The sequence below is a fragment of the Echiichthys vipera genome (assembly GCF_963691815.1).
Source record: "Echiichthys vipera genome assembly, chromosome: 11".
NCBI classification, from domain to species: domain Eukaryota; kingdom Metazoa; phylum Chordata; class Actinopteri; order Perciformes; family Trachinidae; genus Echiichthys; species Echiichthys vipera.
This window is the reverse complement of record NC_139836.1, coordinates 11,019,453-11,035,711: the sequence shown is the minus strand read 5'-3', so window position 1 is coordinate 11,035,711 and position 16,259 is coordinate 11,019,453. Positions and strand designations below refer to the sequence as shown.

Genomic DNA, 16,259 nt, shown 5'->3' with positions numbered 1-16,259 from the left:
ACACCCACTGGATCATAAAGGAAGGCTACAGGCTCTGATTTCAGTGCAGTGGGCTGAATAGATGATGACTGGGGATACCATAGGAGTGAGATGGGTCTGTAAATGAGTACAATACAGCTAGCATTATGCTATATGTGTGTGTGTATTTGTGCGTGTGCGTGTGTGTGTGAGGTTCCATACCTGCTGCTTCCTCTTGAGTGGTAGTGGAGCGACACACTCGGAGGGTGATACACCCGTTCTCATGGAGACAGTAGAGGGCGTCCCGCTGAGCGCAGGGAATCACCTGAACACAGAGACAGTTAGGAAAACAGGTGATGATAGTGTGCGTGTTCATGAGCAAATCACCACTGTTTTTTAGAGGCTTAATAATGCACAGGTGCTGCTTGCATCAATGTGTCAAGCTGAATGGGAAATCTGTGACATATTCATAAATGTGTACTATATGTGTCATTTTGTAATTTAGTACAAATACAGACATAAACAAAAGCTTAGCTGAATCAAGCTATAAGCCCTTATGTCAGTATAAACTTCGAATAGTTAGTCATCATACATATATGTATACATACATATATGTATACATACATATGTATATATGTATATACAGTGTATATACATATATATGTATATACATTGTATATACATATATATGTATATACAGTGTATATACATATATATGTATATACAGTGTATATACATATATATGTATACAGAAATATCATCATAATTTCCTATTGTACAACATGAAGTCTTCAACTTGCTTCTTTTGTCCAAACAACAGTCCAAAACCTAGAAATTCAATTTACAATAATAACAATAACATAATATCAGAATATTATTACATGGCAATCTATGTTCTGTTACCATGTAAAACAGACCGTTGCTAAGAACCAGGTTCTGGAGGACCATCTCCATTAATACACAGAAAGAAGTCCAGTAAATGTAATGTCAGCTGTTGCTGTTTTCCGTTAGTCTTGCTGATAATCATTTCAATATGGGCTATTTTGAGAGCATGAAAGTTTAAATTCATGGTTGATAGATGGACTGTCTGCAGTACATAAAAGAAAAGAAGAACAAGAAAACAGTGCAGCAATAGGTTAGAAGACACAGAGCTGAATGACAGAGAAATCGACAAACATGAAGTAAAGACTAAACGGAACACACATGGCTCTGGCATTGTTTAAAGACTGGATAATCGAAAATAAAATGTCAACAGACTTTGAGGGTGACAGAGCAGAAAACCTCAAACAGGTGCTTCTGTCATTGCTGAGGATGCAGTTCCAGCCATAGAATCTAAGGGGAACTGTTTTTGCAGAAGGAATAAATCTTTTTAAATCCATACATGTAGTTTATGTCAAATTATTGACTACTTTAGCAAGTAGCTGTGTGATAAGCGGGATAATGTAGAGAGAGCATGTCATTAGTTAAAATGAAACCTCTTCTGTTGCAGGACTTAAAAGTTAAAACAGTGCCAATTAATTGTTTGTTGATCGACAAATCCGTTTAATGTTTCAGCTCTACATGGAATAAAAACAATATGTCATTATGTTCAAAACTTAGCCTGTGATGATCAAATATTCTGGCTCAATCCATTTTGAGATGCTTGTGTGTACAAGATAAAGAGCACTAAACTACATGGTTAAGGTGAAAATAGTTACAATGCTCAGTATATTTTACTATATTAATATATATAATACATTTTTTATTTAACAGATTTTGAGTTGAATGGGGAGTTATGGCCTGCAGTTTAGCAACAATATGGCATTTTCCATTTTCAATTTAATTTTCGGCATAATTTTTGTTGTTCAACTATTTAATATGTTTAAACTGAGATCCCTGGCCAATGAACTTCAGTACATGTACAACTACTCAACGTGTACCTGATAAATAAGCACCTTTGTGTACATTGTGTACCGTACCTGCCAAATCTGACAGTCTATGGAATAGATGTGTCTATATTCCCTTGGCTTTACACTCTAGCCTGGACTCTTTCTGAAGCTATGTCATCAGTCATGCAAATTGGCTGTGTGACAAGCACTTTATAACACTTAGAAAAGGGAGGCGTTGGCCGGACAGAGCCTGCGCGGCTGGCTGAGTAATACCCCTCTACTGTGACTTTAGGACTTACTCCTTGACTACAAAGGCTTGTTCTCCACCTTTGTACTGTTTAACCATGGGTACATTTATTAAAACAAGATCATTGACAATCCAAAATAAGTATGATTTATAACGGTACAATAAAATATAGAAAAGAACATTATTTCACACACAGAGAAAATGTCAACTGACTGTGGTGATAAATTGAGGAGCAGTAAACTGCTCAGTGCATGTACATATGGGCATAAATGTCAAGGTTATTTATTTCAAAGGTCATATTATGGCCCAAATACACTGGATATCAAAATTAGACAAAAAATTATAAATACTTCAATTATTCTGAAATACGTTTATTTTCTCTCATCTCATCTCATCTTCAACAGCTTATCCGGGGTCGGGTCGCGGGGGCAGCAGCTTTAGCAGGAGACCCCAAACTTCCCTTTCCCGGGCCACAATAACCAGCTCTAACTGGGGGATCTTGAGGCGTTCCCAGGCCAGTGTGAAGAATCTCTCCACCTGGTCCTGGGTCTTCCACTAGCCTCCTCCCAGCTGGACGTGCCTGGAACACCTCCCTAGGAAGGCGCCCAGGGGGCATCCTTACCAGATGCTCGAACCACCTCAACTGGCTCCTTTCAACGCAAAGGAGCAGCGGCTCTACTCCGAGTTCCTCACAATTTGGAGGTTTTTGTTGAAGTGCCTTGGTTATTTAAAAAAAACATGGACCTCATTGCTATGACCACAGCGGATATTCTATCAAATTTTGAACAATAAAAAACTGTATTTCAGAATAAATCAAGAATTAATAACTTGTACTCTAATTTTGATCTCCAGTGTAGAGTAGAATCACCACACACACCTTAAGCCAACAAAATGGTCATTTTCTTCAAAGACAGACACGGGTAGGAGTGAAATCAGAGTGAACAGAGCAATATTAAGAAATAGTTTCAGTTCCATCACTGGCTATGCAGCTGTGACAAAGCTAATACCCCCAGAGCTTTCATCAATTTCAAATTAGAAATCCAGAATCCAAAAGAAGGGACTTGGCACCTAAAGATAAGAGGGGGGCTGAATTGGACAAAAGAAAAAGAACAAGAAGTCAGACGATATGTCGGGCGGTGAGATTTTTTATACACAGCCCTGCTATGCAGTCGGCAGACCTTGATGAGGTGAGCGCTGAGAGGGAAGAAGAAAAGTAGAGAACTTTATCATTCATGGCAGGGGAATTGGCTTCATGGAAAAATCATCCATAAAAAAGACAGGTTTTGGGAGAGCCCTTCGAGTAATGCAATAAATGTAGAAACTTTGCACTGGGTTCATTTGAGGGAGGGAAAGAGAGTGATGTAGGAAGCATGTTAGAGCAAGACAGCGTAGCCATCCTTTCATTCATCTCAAGATGAACTAAGACGCCTGTGCAAACATTTTGTCTTTGGATGTAACTTCCAAATGCACAGCAGGGATGTTTCTCCATCACATCCCAACTCGTTAGAGCTGACAGAATTCTAACATTGAAGAATACATGCAAGTGGCAAATTAGGCACCTTTGTTCCACACAAAACTAGGCCAAATCTTTGTAGGCTTACAATTCCCACAAACTTGGATTCCGTCAAGCTTTACCCAGATCCTCATTATAAAGATTTTGCTGTGCATGTATGCAGCGCCTCACCTGAACGAAGGGCACCCCGGAGCGCTCGATGGCCACCACACCCACCGTCTGGCTGAGCTCTAGGTCTAGGATGAGGATCTCTCTGGGATAAAGCAGCAGCATGTGGTTCCTCTTGGATGGCAGATAGGACAGCTGCAGACAGTCGTTCAACGTCACCGCCTCTGCACTACAATACCACAAAGTAGGAATGCACACAAGGTAAAAAAAGGAAATTAATTTCAGTGTCATGTTATTTTAACTGGAAAAGGGTAGGATAAAAAGTCTAAAGCAGATTTATCTATGTATTGATACATTGATTTATGAAGTTCCTTAATGTGGCCACTGTTTTGCATAGTTGTTTTAAACACAATATACTCCACACAAGACATGTTTGAAGAGGCAAAAAGTACATTTTCAATTACTAGGAATGAAGGGCTGAGCTGGATGTAATGGAGTCTTATTTAACAGACACATCATCAAAGACATAATGAGACTCTGCTGCTCCTGCAACAACACATGGATATGAAATATGCAAATACACCAATGTGATGATGGATGAGAAAGTCTTAAAAGAAGTTTAATAAAAACATTTCTAAGATCGACTTGATTTTTATTCATGTCTTCCCATACAGAAGGCTGGATGAATTAGTTATTACTTCTGTGGCCTCTATGAGTCACAGGAACATGAGGGAGAACTTAAAAGTGAATTTAGTCTAAAGATAGGAGGCTGATGAATTAAGCAGGTATTGGCACCCTCAGTCAAAAATCCATTATATTGAATGTCCTAACAAATATTAAGCCTGTTAGCTGCACGTTCTTTCATGTGTTGAAACAAATTACAACCACTTTCATCCTTGGCAGCAGCCAGGTTTCCATATGACAACAAAGCAGTCACAAATCATTAGCAGTCAATCCGAGAAGGAACTGAGGTTGACAAAGTATGAATACTTTAAAGGGGGATACCATCTCAATTAATAAGAGATGGTAATTAATTCCAATATGTTATTCCCATGGCCCAGTAGAGTTCGATCAATATTCTCAAACATGTGATGTCATCAGGTATAAAATCTTGAGCTGCTCCGGAGTCAATGGATAAAAGACGCGTTTTGTTTTTCCTTTTTATACCCTAATGAGCTATATTCTATTGTAGTGTTGTAGTGTCAGATGTGAAACAGAAAATGTACCCATATACTCAGAACATTTCCTTGAGTGCTCTCAGTGTCCTCTAGAACATCTTTCACTATTCATTGTCTATGGAGAAGCTCTACACTTTATACTTAATGACTTCACACATTTGATTTTAGTTTTAGCTCTTCAGCATTTGGATTTGGGAGAGAGTTGTTTATGTTCAGGGCTGCCGTGATTAGTTGTCATGCCGCTGCATGCCAGCTCCAGACAGAACATAACGATCTTTGTACTGGTTAACAGGCCTGGTAGTGGGAGAAGTTAATAACAGTTGTAGAGAAGAACCAGCTTCATGTAGTGGTTCATGTTGATTTTGAAAAGTTATTGATTCATTATTAAACCATTTAAATAAACTTAAAATTGTTACATTTAAGAAATAAAATGGTGGAATGGGTTAGGTTTGGTTCACCAAAAACTAAATAAAAGCCCTCTTATTGTTATTTTAGCCTATCTATTTTCATCATGTTTCAGTTGTCAGTTTAAACCTACAGTTTTGCATATTAAATTGTAAAACTGTGCTGCATCATACAATTAAAAACAGTTTGTCAGAATAACATTTACTAAATGTAATGGTCAATTTGATTTTTTGGATAAAACTCATTTAGACAAATCCATTATTCGATGTAAATAGTGGTCAGTGGCAGCACTATTTATGCTTACTAATATGTTTGGAATGTCCACAATCGATAGTATTGGAAGTGCTGAAGCTATAAATAAAGAAAATCATATTTTCAATCCAAGGCTGCACAAGGAGGAAAAGGAATTGTGTGTTGGCATGTGTTTAAGCACTATTTCTGTACCAGCCCAGTGTGCACGTTTTTAATAAAAGAAAGAAAGGTTTTGAGTATGTTTTTGTTTTGTTTTTCTACACTAGTATTGTATCTGTGTTTACACTCTGGTATCACGACAACCCCAGAAGAACAGAGGGCTGATTTTCACAGAATTTATGAGCAGATCACTAGCCATTACTCATTCCTACAACTTCATTCCTCTAGGTCACCATGAGATCAAATAAAAGAGAGACAAACTTAATCACACAATGGAGATCATTATCATCTTGGGGAAAGTGCAGCACATCAAATGGACTCAATAGGGGAACTTTTAGGAGTTGGTAAGCTAAATCACACTGTTAACAGCCCACTGAAGTCAGGCAAGGCAGAAAAGGTGGCTGTAATGTGTGAGCCACCAGAAAAGAAACATCAGAAAGAAACAGTGAAAGAAACTTCTGTGTCTTCTGTGTGACAGAGCTTCAGAGAGAGAGAAAGAGAAAAAAACTGAACGAGAGAAGAAATAGTCCTGTAACCCCAACCCCTCACAAAATATTCAGCTGTACAATTTCCAAAACATCACACACTCCTCACATCTCTCTGCCTTTGCTGTGAATAAGCCATGAATGTTACAGCAGTCTGTGGATCATACATAGTTATACATTGCCGCACGCACGCACGCATGCACGCACACACGCACGCACGCACGCACGCACGCACGCACGCACGCACACAGTGTGTGAGTTGTAAAAGGTGTGTTTGATAGCAGAGGAGGAAACCTCAGAGGACAGAAGTTTCAGAGAACTCCCCGGCTTCCATTGTTCAATCATGTTGAATAAACATTAAGGACCCAGAGGACATTCAAATTAAATACAGGGTTTATACATTATGTAGTCACTTCGGCTTGAGCGTAGGCAGTCTAGACAATACAGAATAAACTAATACAACAGTAGTGGTGCATAAATCATGACTTTGGCTTGGATTTGCACCAAATCACAAAATGTGTGCATGATTAAGTTTGATAACTGAGCCCCTCTCCCCCAGCCTTGGCAAAGAGAAGCCTATCAGCAGCTAGAAATAGCAGTGGAGACAAAAAAGAAAAAGACAAGATGAAACTAAACTCTAATAAATCTTCACATCAAAAACAGACAGAATTGAAGATGGAGAGGCAGAGTCTGTCATTCCTACATTGGTTTCAATTGCCTTCACACACACAGAATGGATTCATAGAAATGATTCATGTATGTTACTAGGATTTTTGTTACTTACTCAGTGGTTAGTGTTGACTCTTTACACCTTATCAGAAGACCTGTATTAGTCAGTGCTAATGCAAACGCAACATCTAACTGCTGATTCACATTTAAAGTGTTTGACACTTATTGTATTTTATTTTTTATTGTGAAGCAGTCACAGGTAAGGCTGTACAACTGAAACTTCTATTGAGGTTTTACAATCCAGCTTTGAATGTCTGTTGTCATGCTACGATGTCATATCCCTAATAAAATAATAAATAAATAAATCCTCAGTTTCAATAAATTGATTCAACAGATTAAATGAGTTAGTCTTTTCTTTATCAAATCAGCTTTCTCAAAGAACGTGACTCATCCGTAATGTCAACAGAAATACATGTAGGCAGCAGACTAATCCAATATGGAGTTATTGAAAATGTTTGGACCACACAAGTCAGAAATAATCCTATGCAGCCCCAACTAGACCCTAATTCTACAAATAGTACAATATAAATTATATTACAGTAGCCTTATCTTTATCTGCAACAGATAGCAGCTGTAGGAAGCGGCAAAGCTTTAAAAAAAATTGGAACCGTGCCAGTTTGACCATAGTCACAGGAAAAACAATGGTTAGCGTTGTGGTTAGCAAATGTTTATCAAATGTATGCACAAGACACAACAACTGTCATTTTACTGTGCCCTGCTGTGTTGAAAACCACTCGTGATGTGTGAATTGTTGAAAAAAGGCAAAATACTGACTTACTGAGAATGAGTTTATGCTCTATTATTAAATTTCATGTGCTGTAACCAAGGAAACCACTTATTCGGAAATCTTATTGATTTGTGATAATTAAAATACTGACTTACTGACTTCTTTAATAAAACAACATGAGTTTATGCTGTATTATTAAATTCAATGTGCTGTAACCAGGGAAACCACTTAGTCGGGAATGTTATTGATTTGTGATAATTAATGTATATATATTTCATTTCTGACAATAAAAGAAATTTGTGTCCATGTGTGTTTGTTTATAAACAGACTTGCTTGAGTGTGAAGCCAAAGTCTATTATCGTGATAAGGTACCAAATCTGTGCTGGCTAACATACAGATTAACAGATGCCTGAGGAGATACTAATGTTTATGATATAGTAACTGTATTTAACATGTTTCTGATAACAGTCTGGGAAACACGAGTGTTGTTTAAATCCACCACATATCAACCACTGGCAGACAGAGCCAGAGAGGAAACTGCAACGCTGAACATGATAAACACCTTAAACTGACACACAGACTAAGGCAGATTAATGACAGAAAGCGTACTCAGAGCAATTACACACCATGTGAAAGGTAAAGTGAAAAGCTGTCAGATACTGTACCAACAGAAGACACAAAGACTGTAATGGACACCATGAGAGAGGCGAGTGAGAGAATAAAGACAAGTAAGATTAATGGACTGTTTGTTATTAGAGCTAGTTGAGTAGGTGGACAGAAAGGCCGGGGTGCTGCTGCTATAAATAAGCCTGTTTGACAGTCACAACCGCTCAGGCAGTAAGCTGCCAATACCTCAAACAGACCTTAGCTCCCTAACTGACGCAAGTCCCTGTTTGTCACTTTTGAGTCGTGGTATTAAAAAGTCATAAAGCATTTTTCACCAAACCTATGACTAATTGTAATGACAGTTTTGAACATCCTCTTTCAGACATATCATTTCTGACACACCCCTCAATCAGAGCCATCAGGTGTGATAAATAGTTTTGTCTTTTGTCATATGTCATACCTCCCAAACAGACAAGCTGTCACAAATCACTTTGAGAAGGACCAGAACAAATTAAGGCCTGATTATACTCAGATATAAATTCTGCAATCACAGACTTGAACCGGTCACATGGAAACCAGCAAACCAGCTAGAGGTGCATACGCCACCAACTTGGCTTGCTATGCGTCAGCGCAGTCATTTTTTTTTGGGCTGCATGCAGACAGTCTTCACGTAGCTAAATTTACAGTTGGCATTTCAACAAAACTTAAAAAAGCATTTACTTTGTATTTTACACTGATATCTATAAAATGGAAACCTTGATTAAACAAACAATAATAAAAAATTCAGTGCCTGAATATTTTGTCCAGCAACAAAGGACATAACTCATGCTGACAGGTGCTTATTCACTACAGGTGAAAGACACAGAAAGGCCCTTTGTAGCTGAAGATGCCTTATGCCAATGAACTTGTTGGAACAGAGATGATATATGGGCAAGAGTCTGACAGATTTTTAAAATTGTTTAACATGCAATACATTGATTAGAACATTAAAAAACACAGTTATGGAAGTCAAGTCTAATGAGGTGGCTCTTACGTGGGTTTTTCATTGGTGATGAGCACTTTGACCTTGTTGAGGGCCTTCTTGGCGCCGGTAGTGGCTGGGGCAGTGGCAGGGGCAGGCTTGGTGTGGGCAGGGCTTGCATGGGGGCTGGCGATGTATACCTTTTTGCCAGCGCTGCCTGGTGGTTTGGAGTGTGAAAAGTCTGTGATAAAGACTATTCCTTCACTTGTCAGCACTGCCAAGTAGATCAAAAAAACATTATAGAAGCATAATGCTTGTCACAGCTGTCATGTATTGTGTTAGCAACTTAGCATCTGTCACTTGGGAAAATATCAAGTTTCCTTTATCTGTGCTTTTTAAAAAAAGTGACGTATGAAAAATGACATGTTAACAACTAGCACAGTCTGTCTGATATTTGTGAGCTCAACAAACCGTACATCTAAGACCTCAAGCTACAATAAAGACATATAGAGACATGACATTTATGTGTGGGCGAGAAAACAAAAAAGTAAAACAGTGACTAAACTAAGTCTGAGTCAGATTTTTTTGAAAAGCATGTTGTTCACCTACATGCCATGTTGGAGGGGTCAAAGGGGTCGAAAGAAAAGGAGAGGATGTTCTCAGCATAGCTCTTCTTCCACAGCTTTGTGCCTGTGTCTCCGTTCCACAGAACGATGTAGTTGGGGGGGTGGATGGCTAACAGCAGATCATGAGATGCATCCTGATTCCATAACCACTCCAAGTCTGGCAGAGAATGAGCAATACACAGAGGAGAATGAAGAGCATAGAGGCGTAGTAAGCTCAAGGAGGAAAGACAGAGAATGTTGGTAAGAGCATATAAAGTATAGAGCAAGTATAGAGCAACAACAGAGCAACAACAGAGCAACAGTTGTAACTTTCTCCTTGGCAGTGCTGCCAGGGTGATATCCTCTTCCTGTACAGAAGTGATGAACAAAGAATCAATCCAAGCCTACATGAGTCGGGGCAGAGTTCAGGGAGATCTCTTACCCTGGATTGGTTTGGAGTGCTCCTGGATCTCACAATGGGCAGTACCGCTGACCACATCCCACACTATGATCTTCCCCGAGGCATCTCCAGAGGCCAGCCGCAGAGAGTAGGGTGAGCTCAAGTTGTGGTAGTAGTTTTCCCTGGACCATTTCACCTATCAAACAGAAGAAAAATATGCTATGCTATGTGTCTGGCAATTGCTATAGAGACATTGCATGACTTCTACATTTTACCATCTGAAAAGGCTAAATTTATTGTATTGTATTATTCATTTATTTCAGACTTGTAATCCAAAGATGAGAAAAAAAAACAAAAAAAAAACAACACATTGAGAAGAGAAAAAAGAAGAATTAACAATTTACACATACAGTCTGAAATTGACTTATTACATACCTGATTAGTCGTCATAATCGATGACGTTGACTCAAAAAACATCAATATATTTCCAACAGATCTTTTTTTAACTTTTTAATACATTTTAATACATTCGTATCAGTGTTTCTCATATATTCATTTTGCAGCAGTGGTGCTGATGAGCACCCGTTGTTGAGATTGCACACATTAATATCCAGAGCAGCAGAGCGTGTCCATTGGAATTACCACCTCTCTTATACAGAAGATGCGGTGCTCCATGTATGCAACCATATGCTCCATGTGTGCAGCCACAAATGGAGCATATGGCTGCATACAGAGAGCAGAGCAAAGGATAGACAAGTGAAGTGAACATAATGTTGTTTTACAGTTAACAGGCTCCCTAGTGAATCACATGAGTGCTAACAGATTGTTTTGGTTAATTTAAGTTAATAACGGGAGTAGCAGGAACTAGCTTTAGAAGTGAAGTGTCTCATTGATGCCAGTTTGAAGAGTGGTTCATGTGGATTTTGAAAAGTAACTGATTGACTACTGACTATTAACATTAAAAGAAACTTTAAATTGTTACATTTGACAAGAGCGTATGGTGTGGTGGTAGAATGGGTTAGGTTTGGTTCTCTATCTATCCAGAACAGGTATTGTTCTGTATTAGTGTTTCTACAGATTTAACCAATAATTACCATCAATATAAATCACAGACAGACGTTGTGTCATTGGAGCTTCCATAGTTGGTCACACCAAGGCGATTCCCATAGTGAAACACCGAACGAAGTTAGAAAAAGAACACATATTATTACAATGCCGGCTCAATACATGAAAAAAAAGAAAGAAAATGACTCTATGAACAAGTTGGCATTTAAATAATAGATTATGTATGTGTATTCATTTCTGAATAGGTTTGCTCTTTACTGTGCCTACTTCTTTGTTTTTTTTATTCGGCAAGTCAGGCTGGGTGGTGAGGAATGGTCCACTGTGGTGGCTGCGCCGCTTTACAAGATTAAAGTGAGCTTTAGAGTGAAGAATGAGAGCCTTGAACTGAGCCCAGGCTCAGATAATCACTGTAGAATGTATTGCCTACTATTTACCCTTCTTCAAAACATACAAACATATATGCACACGCACACACACACACACAAACAAACACACACACACACAGCCTCACATATGCACGCACGCACAAGCACACACAAAAGCACTATCAGTCAATGCAGAAGCAAGCTTTATCAGAGTTGCCAGTGTTGGCTTACACAGTGATGCCGAGCTGAATGTGTCTGCCAGAGAGAGGCAAAATCAACTTAGCTCAAGGTTAGACAATGTTAACACTAATGGCCGATACTGGAATATTACTCCATTGGCCGCTATGCGTTTGTATTTCACAGTGAAATCACAAAATCAGCAAGAAAGTGCACTAGAGACATTTAAAACTTAACATTCAAACTTAAAACCATATTTAATGCACACACAGTGGAGAACAAAATTAGAGAACAACTGATAAATACTTGATTTGTTCTGAAATGCTGTTATATTTTACAGTCCAGAATTTGATGGAATGTCAGCTGTGGCTGTACCACTGCTGTCCTAGCATGTTTTTTTTAAATAACTAAGGCACTTCAACAAAAACCTTAATTTTGTGAAAAAAAATAGTGAGCAAAATTAGAGAACACTTAGATACCTCCCAGTTATTGGTGTTAGTCTGGCATCTGGTGACAATTTACTTAATTGTTGGACAAACCCTATTTATCTGCAGCTCTCCTGGTTACTTTGCAAGATGGCAAGCGGCTCTAATGTGCCTGAAACCCGCGACTGCAGGTTATCCAGATGAAGGCCAAAGGGACGACCCTCTCAGCCATCAGAGAGAGGTTGGGCGTACACAGTCTGTGATTTCAAGAGTATTAAAACTCTACAAGGACACAAATTCATTTAAGTCCCTCAAACAGGCCGGTCTACGTAAAACAAGTGCACGAGAGCAAAGGAATATGCCAATACTCTCAATGAGGTATGGGTTAAACACTGCAGCTGGAGTTGCTCGCCAGTTCAGTGGGCCTCTTGTACAGCTACATGGCAGGGTGAATGCAAATGTTAATGTGAATCTCCTTCAGCGACATGCAATTCCTTCACTGCAATTGCCTCCCAATCAGCTGCAATTTTCATGCAAGACTGTCACACTGCAAAACGGGCTTAGCAGTTCCTTGAAGCTAAGAATATTGTAACAATGAAATGGTCAGCCCAGAGTCCAGATCTAAACCCCATAAAGAATCTCTGGAAAATCATTGGTAACAAAGTAAGGCCTAAGAAACCCACTACAGTTAGTGAACTGTGGAAGAGACCAAGATCAAACCAGAGCAGAGTGAGAAACTAGTGATGTCCTGTGGACGCAGATGTGCTGAAGTCATTCAAAGCTGTGGCCTCTACACTTCCTGTTCATTTTTGAATCCTATAGAAGAAAACATTGGTGAAATCTTCTCTTATGATACAATAGTTACTATTCCCAAATTTGGCTCATTGTTTCACAAAATTAAGTTTTTGTTAAAGTGCCTTAGTTATTTAAAAAAAAAAAATGATGCTAGTACAGCAGTGGTATAGCCACAGTGGATATTCTATCAAGTTCTGGACAATAAAAAATAACAGTATTTCAGAATAAACCAAGTATTTATTGGTTGTTCTCTAATTTTGATATCCACTGTATATATGCCGACTGTAAGTGCAACAGGTACGGATTTGCTGTCAAGACTCAGGTATTCAATGAACAGATTGAGAAAGAACAAAATAGATGGAAAAAGAATGGAGATAAATGTGTCAAAGGAGAATTTCTCCCTAAAAACGTATCCATATTCTACACTAAGTTGTCCTACTCTGTGACCTTTTGTTTGTTTGTTTTTTCCCACCAACAGCTTAACTCATTGACGGCTATCAAATTCCATTTTGTTTTCTTTCTAGTCACTTTGGGCTGTGGGAGATTATGAGATCCATTTTATACACCAAACAATTCATATTCTAATTTAGAAAATAACCAACAGATTAGTCGAAAATGAAAATAATCGTTAGTCACAGACCTACTTTGAAGATATAAACAATTCATTAGACAAAAGAAAGTTTACTGAGGAAACTCACCTTGACCACATTAGCTTTGTGCTTCTCCAACACCTGGATGGTCTGAGAAGTCTTTGGATCAATGATGAGAATACTGGAGTGACATCCCTGAGCTATCAGCCCCTGCCAACCCCTATAGTAAATGAAGTACAGAGAGGTGACAGGAAGAGGAGAGGCACAGAAAAAGAGGAAAGTCAATGATGAGACCAGAGTGTGAGGGGGAGCTGAACGTTCTTTCCACTAGAGATTAAAAGAGATGGTGGGACTTTGAGCCAAGTGCACAAGACCACACATAGCAAATTTCAACTTGAATTTAAACAACCCAATCTCTTCATATGTTGTTTTCTTAAATTTGTTCTTTACAAAGGTTCTACGTCAGATTGATAACATGTTAATAATCCACAGAATTGTGCGTACCTGTGTTGTTATAATGATGAATACACTTGTCTATGTAAATTCAACATATAGTATATACAATATACATACATGCCAGTCGATCCTAATTAGTAGTGTAAACTAGGCCCCTAAAGATATGGGATTTTTGTGGCGTATAACAGCACTGATTTAGGGGGGAATTCTCAGATTACCGATATAGCAGCCGATATAGTGATGTTTTGCGATGTAATGAAAATATATCATGTGGATTGTGCACCCATTTTGACTCTCTACTCAGAAGAATTTTGAAGGTAGGTACTCATAAACACCAATACCAACAGATACAGTTATGTCTGTGATTAGCCAATACAGGAAAGGCACTGCCAATCCACATATAAGGGCATGAGACTGTGCACCCACAGAAAAGGAAACGAAAAGCTTAGAGAATTAAATCTAAAATGCCCAAAAGAAAGTCTAAAGAGGATGGAGCACTAGAGTCCAAGCATTCAAAAACTTCAATAGCTCTGAAGTTGGAGTACTTCTGCAGGAAGTGAACCCCAAATAAGCCCTCATATTTAGTACTGTCTCACTCTCTGCAAACAGATCTATATGGATGTGGAAGATGTGTTCCCTCCTCAGGACTTCAAGGAATTTTGACACTCCAGTGTTAATCTCAGAACCCACTGGCTATCCGTCTGACAGTATACCTGTGAAGAATCTGTTCATAGCGATAACTCCAGTATGAATGAAATATGTTTCTTGCACAAAGATTAATAAATCATGGCTGATTCAACCAATTAACAACTGGAGAAATGTGTGACTATAAACAAAAAAAGGGAAATGATAACAGGAAAGTAGCTGCAAGCGAAGAGTACACTATTTACAAAAAAAAAAGCAATACTACCTTATAATTCACATATTGTCTGAGATAAATAATATCCAGAAAAGTTCCACTGAAAGTGTTTTATTGAAGATTATTATTGCAGAGAGAGGTCTCAGTTGTTAATTGCGAAATGTAACACAATGAATCATAACCAGCTTCATGTATGTGGAATAAACCTTGGTGAACATGGTATATATATATTTTTAAGGGAGGTTTATGACATGCAATATCTCAAAGGAAGTCACACTGCAGTCACGGTCTATGCTGGAAAACTATGGGAAGATAAGGGTTAAAAATGCATCAGGCCCAGCAAACTATCACCTCACATCACATCACATGACACACTATAGGCCAACCTTCATGTTTTGTTTTGTTTAGAAAAATCGACATTATCAGCATCCGTTATCACTGCCATCTTCCCAGGCAGCAATGAAAGGGACATATAAACTGAAACACATGTGTACGATGTGATTAGCCGCTCGTAAACATCATCTGTCAGTCGCTCGCCTTGACTCAATGGACCAGCTACAGAATGATGCTAACGGCAGAGGTGCTGTACTCACCAATCTACAGCGGTTTTATTCTGCAAATTGAGAGTGCCAGTCAACGTCCGAGCCGCGAGTTTGATGTTGACAGTGTACGGAATCATTGTTGTTTATAAGTATTTATGTTACATTAACATTTGTTGACAGTGAGCTGCTAGAATTATTTAGCTTCTGTGCTTCGGCTCTGTCAAAAATCCTAACAGGAAGCAAAACGGTGTTTCTAAATCGAACGCCGTCCGGGAACAAATTCCAGCGTAAGAAGGTTCCACACCTCGTTAGTGCGGACCGTACGTTGAGAAAGCAAAATATAACTGAAAAAATAATAATTACCTCAACATGTCAGTTGTTTTTATTGTAAAAAATGAATTGTTATCATAACTTGTTAAATCAATTTACTATTAATAGTAAAAGGGAAAATAATGGGATTGGGTTTTTATATTTTTAATGTCCCTTTTTAAGGGTTAAGAAAAGTACAGGTCTATTTTAAATAAGAAACTGGAAATGTTATTGTGTTATCTTCAACCAATGTTTGGTAAAATATGGCAAACACTCTATACGCTATTATATAACGCATTTAATTCTAAAAGTACAGTTTTATGTCCTGATTTATGATTTGCCTATTTAGTCAAATAGCAAATATATAATAGTAATAGTGGTGTCCATCTCTTCATTTGAAATTGTATAATAGCTTAATAAATGTTAAATATCTAATGATAACCAATTCTCCCTCACAATTGTCTCCCTGTGAGAT

The 16,259-nt window shown here is 38.4% G+C and overlaps 1 protein-coding gene across 1 annotated transcript in view; it reads right to left on the bottom strand.

Moving 5' to 3' along the window:
• wdr11 (WD repeat domain 11) overlaps window positions 1–15,674 on the bottom strand; it is a 57,240-nt gene extending 41,566 nt beyond the window's left edge. The window contains 8 exon segments of the mRNA XM_083923208.1: window positions 9–34; window positions 181–283; window positions 3,758–3,923; window positions 9,269–9,470; window positions 9,806–9,979; window positions 10,244–10,397; window positions 13,727–13,838; window positions 15,527–15,674. Of these exon segments, the coding sequence (XP_083779334.1) occupies window positions 9–34; window positions 181–283; window positions 3,758–3,923; window positions 9,269–9,470; window positions 9,806–9,979; window positions 10,244–10,397; window positions 13,727–13,838; window positions 15,527–15,612 (1,023 nt within the window). The 5' untranslated portion in view covers window positions 15,613–15,674.
• Window positions 15,675–16,259: the final 585 nt, after the last annotated feature.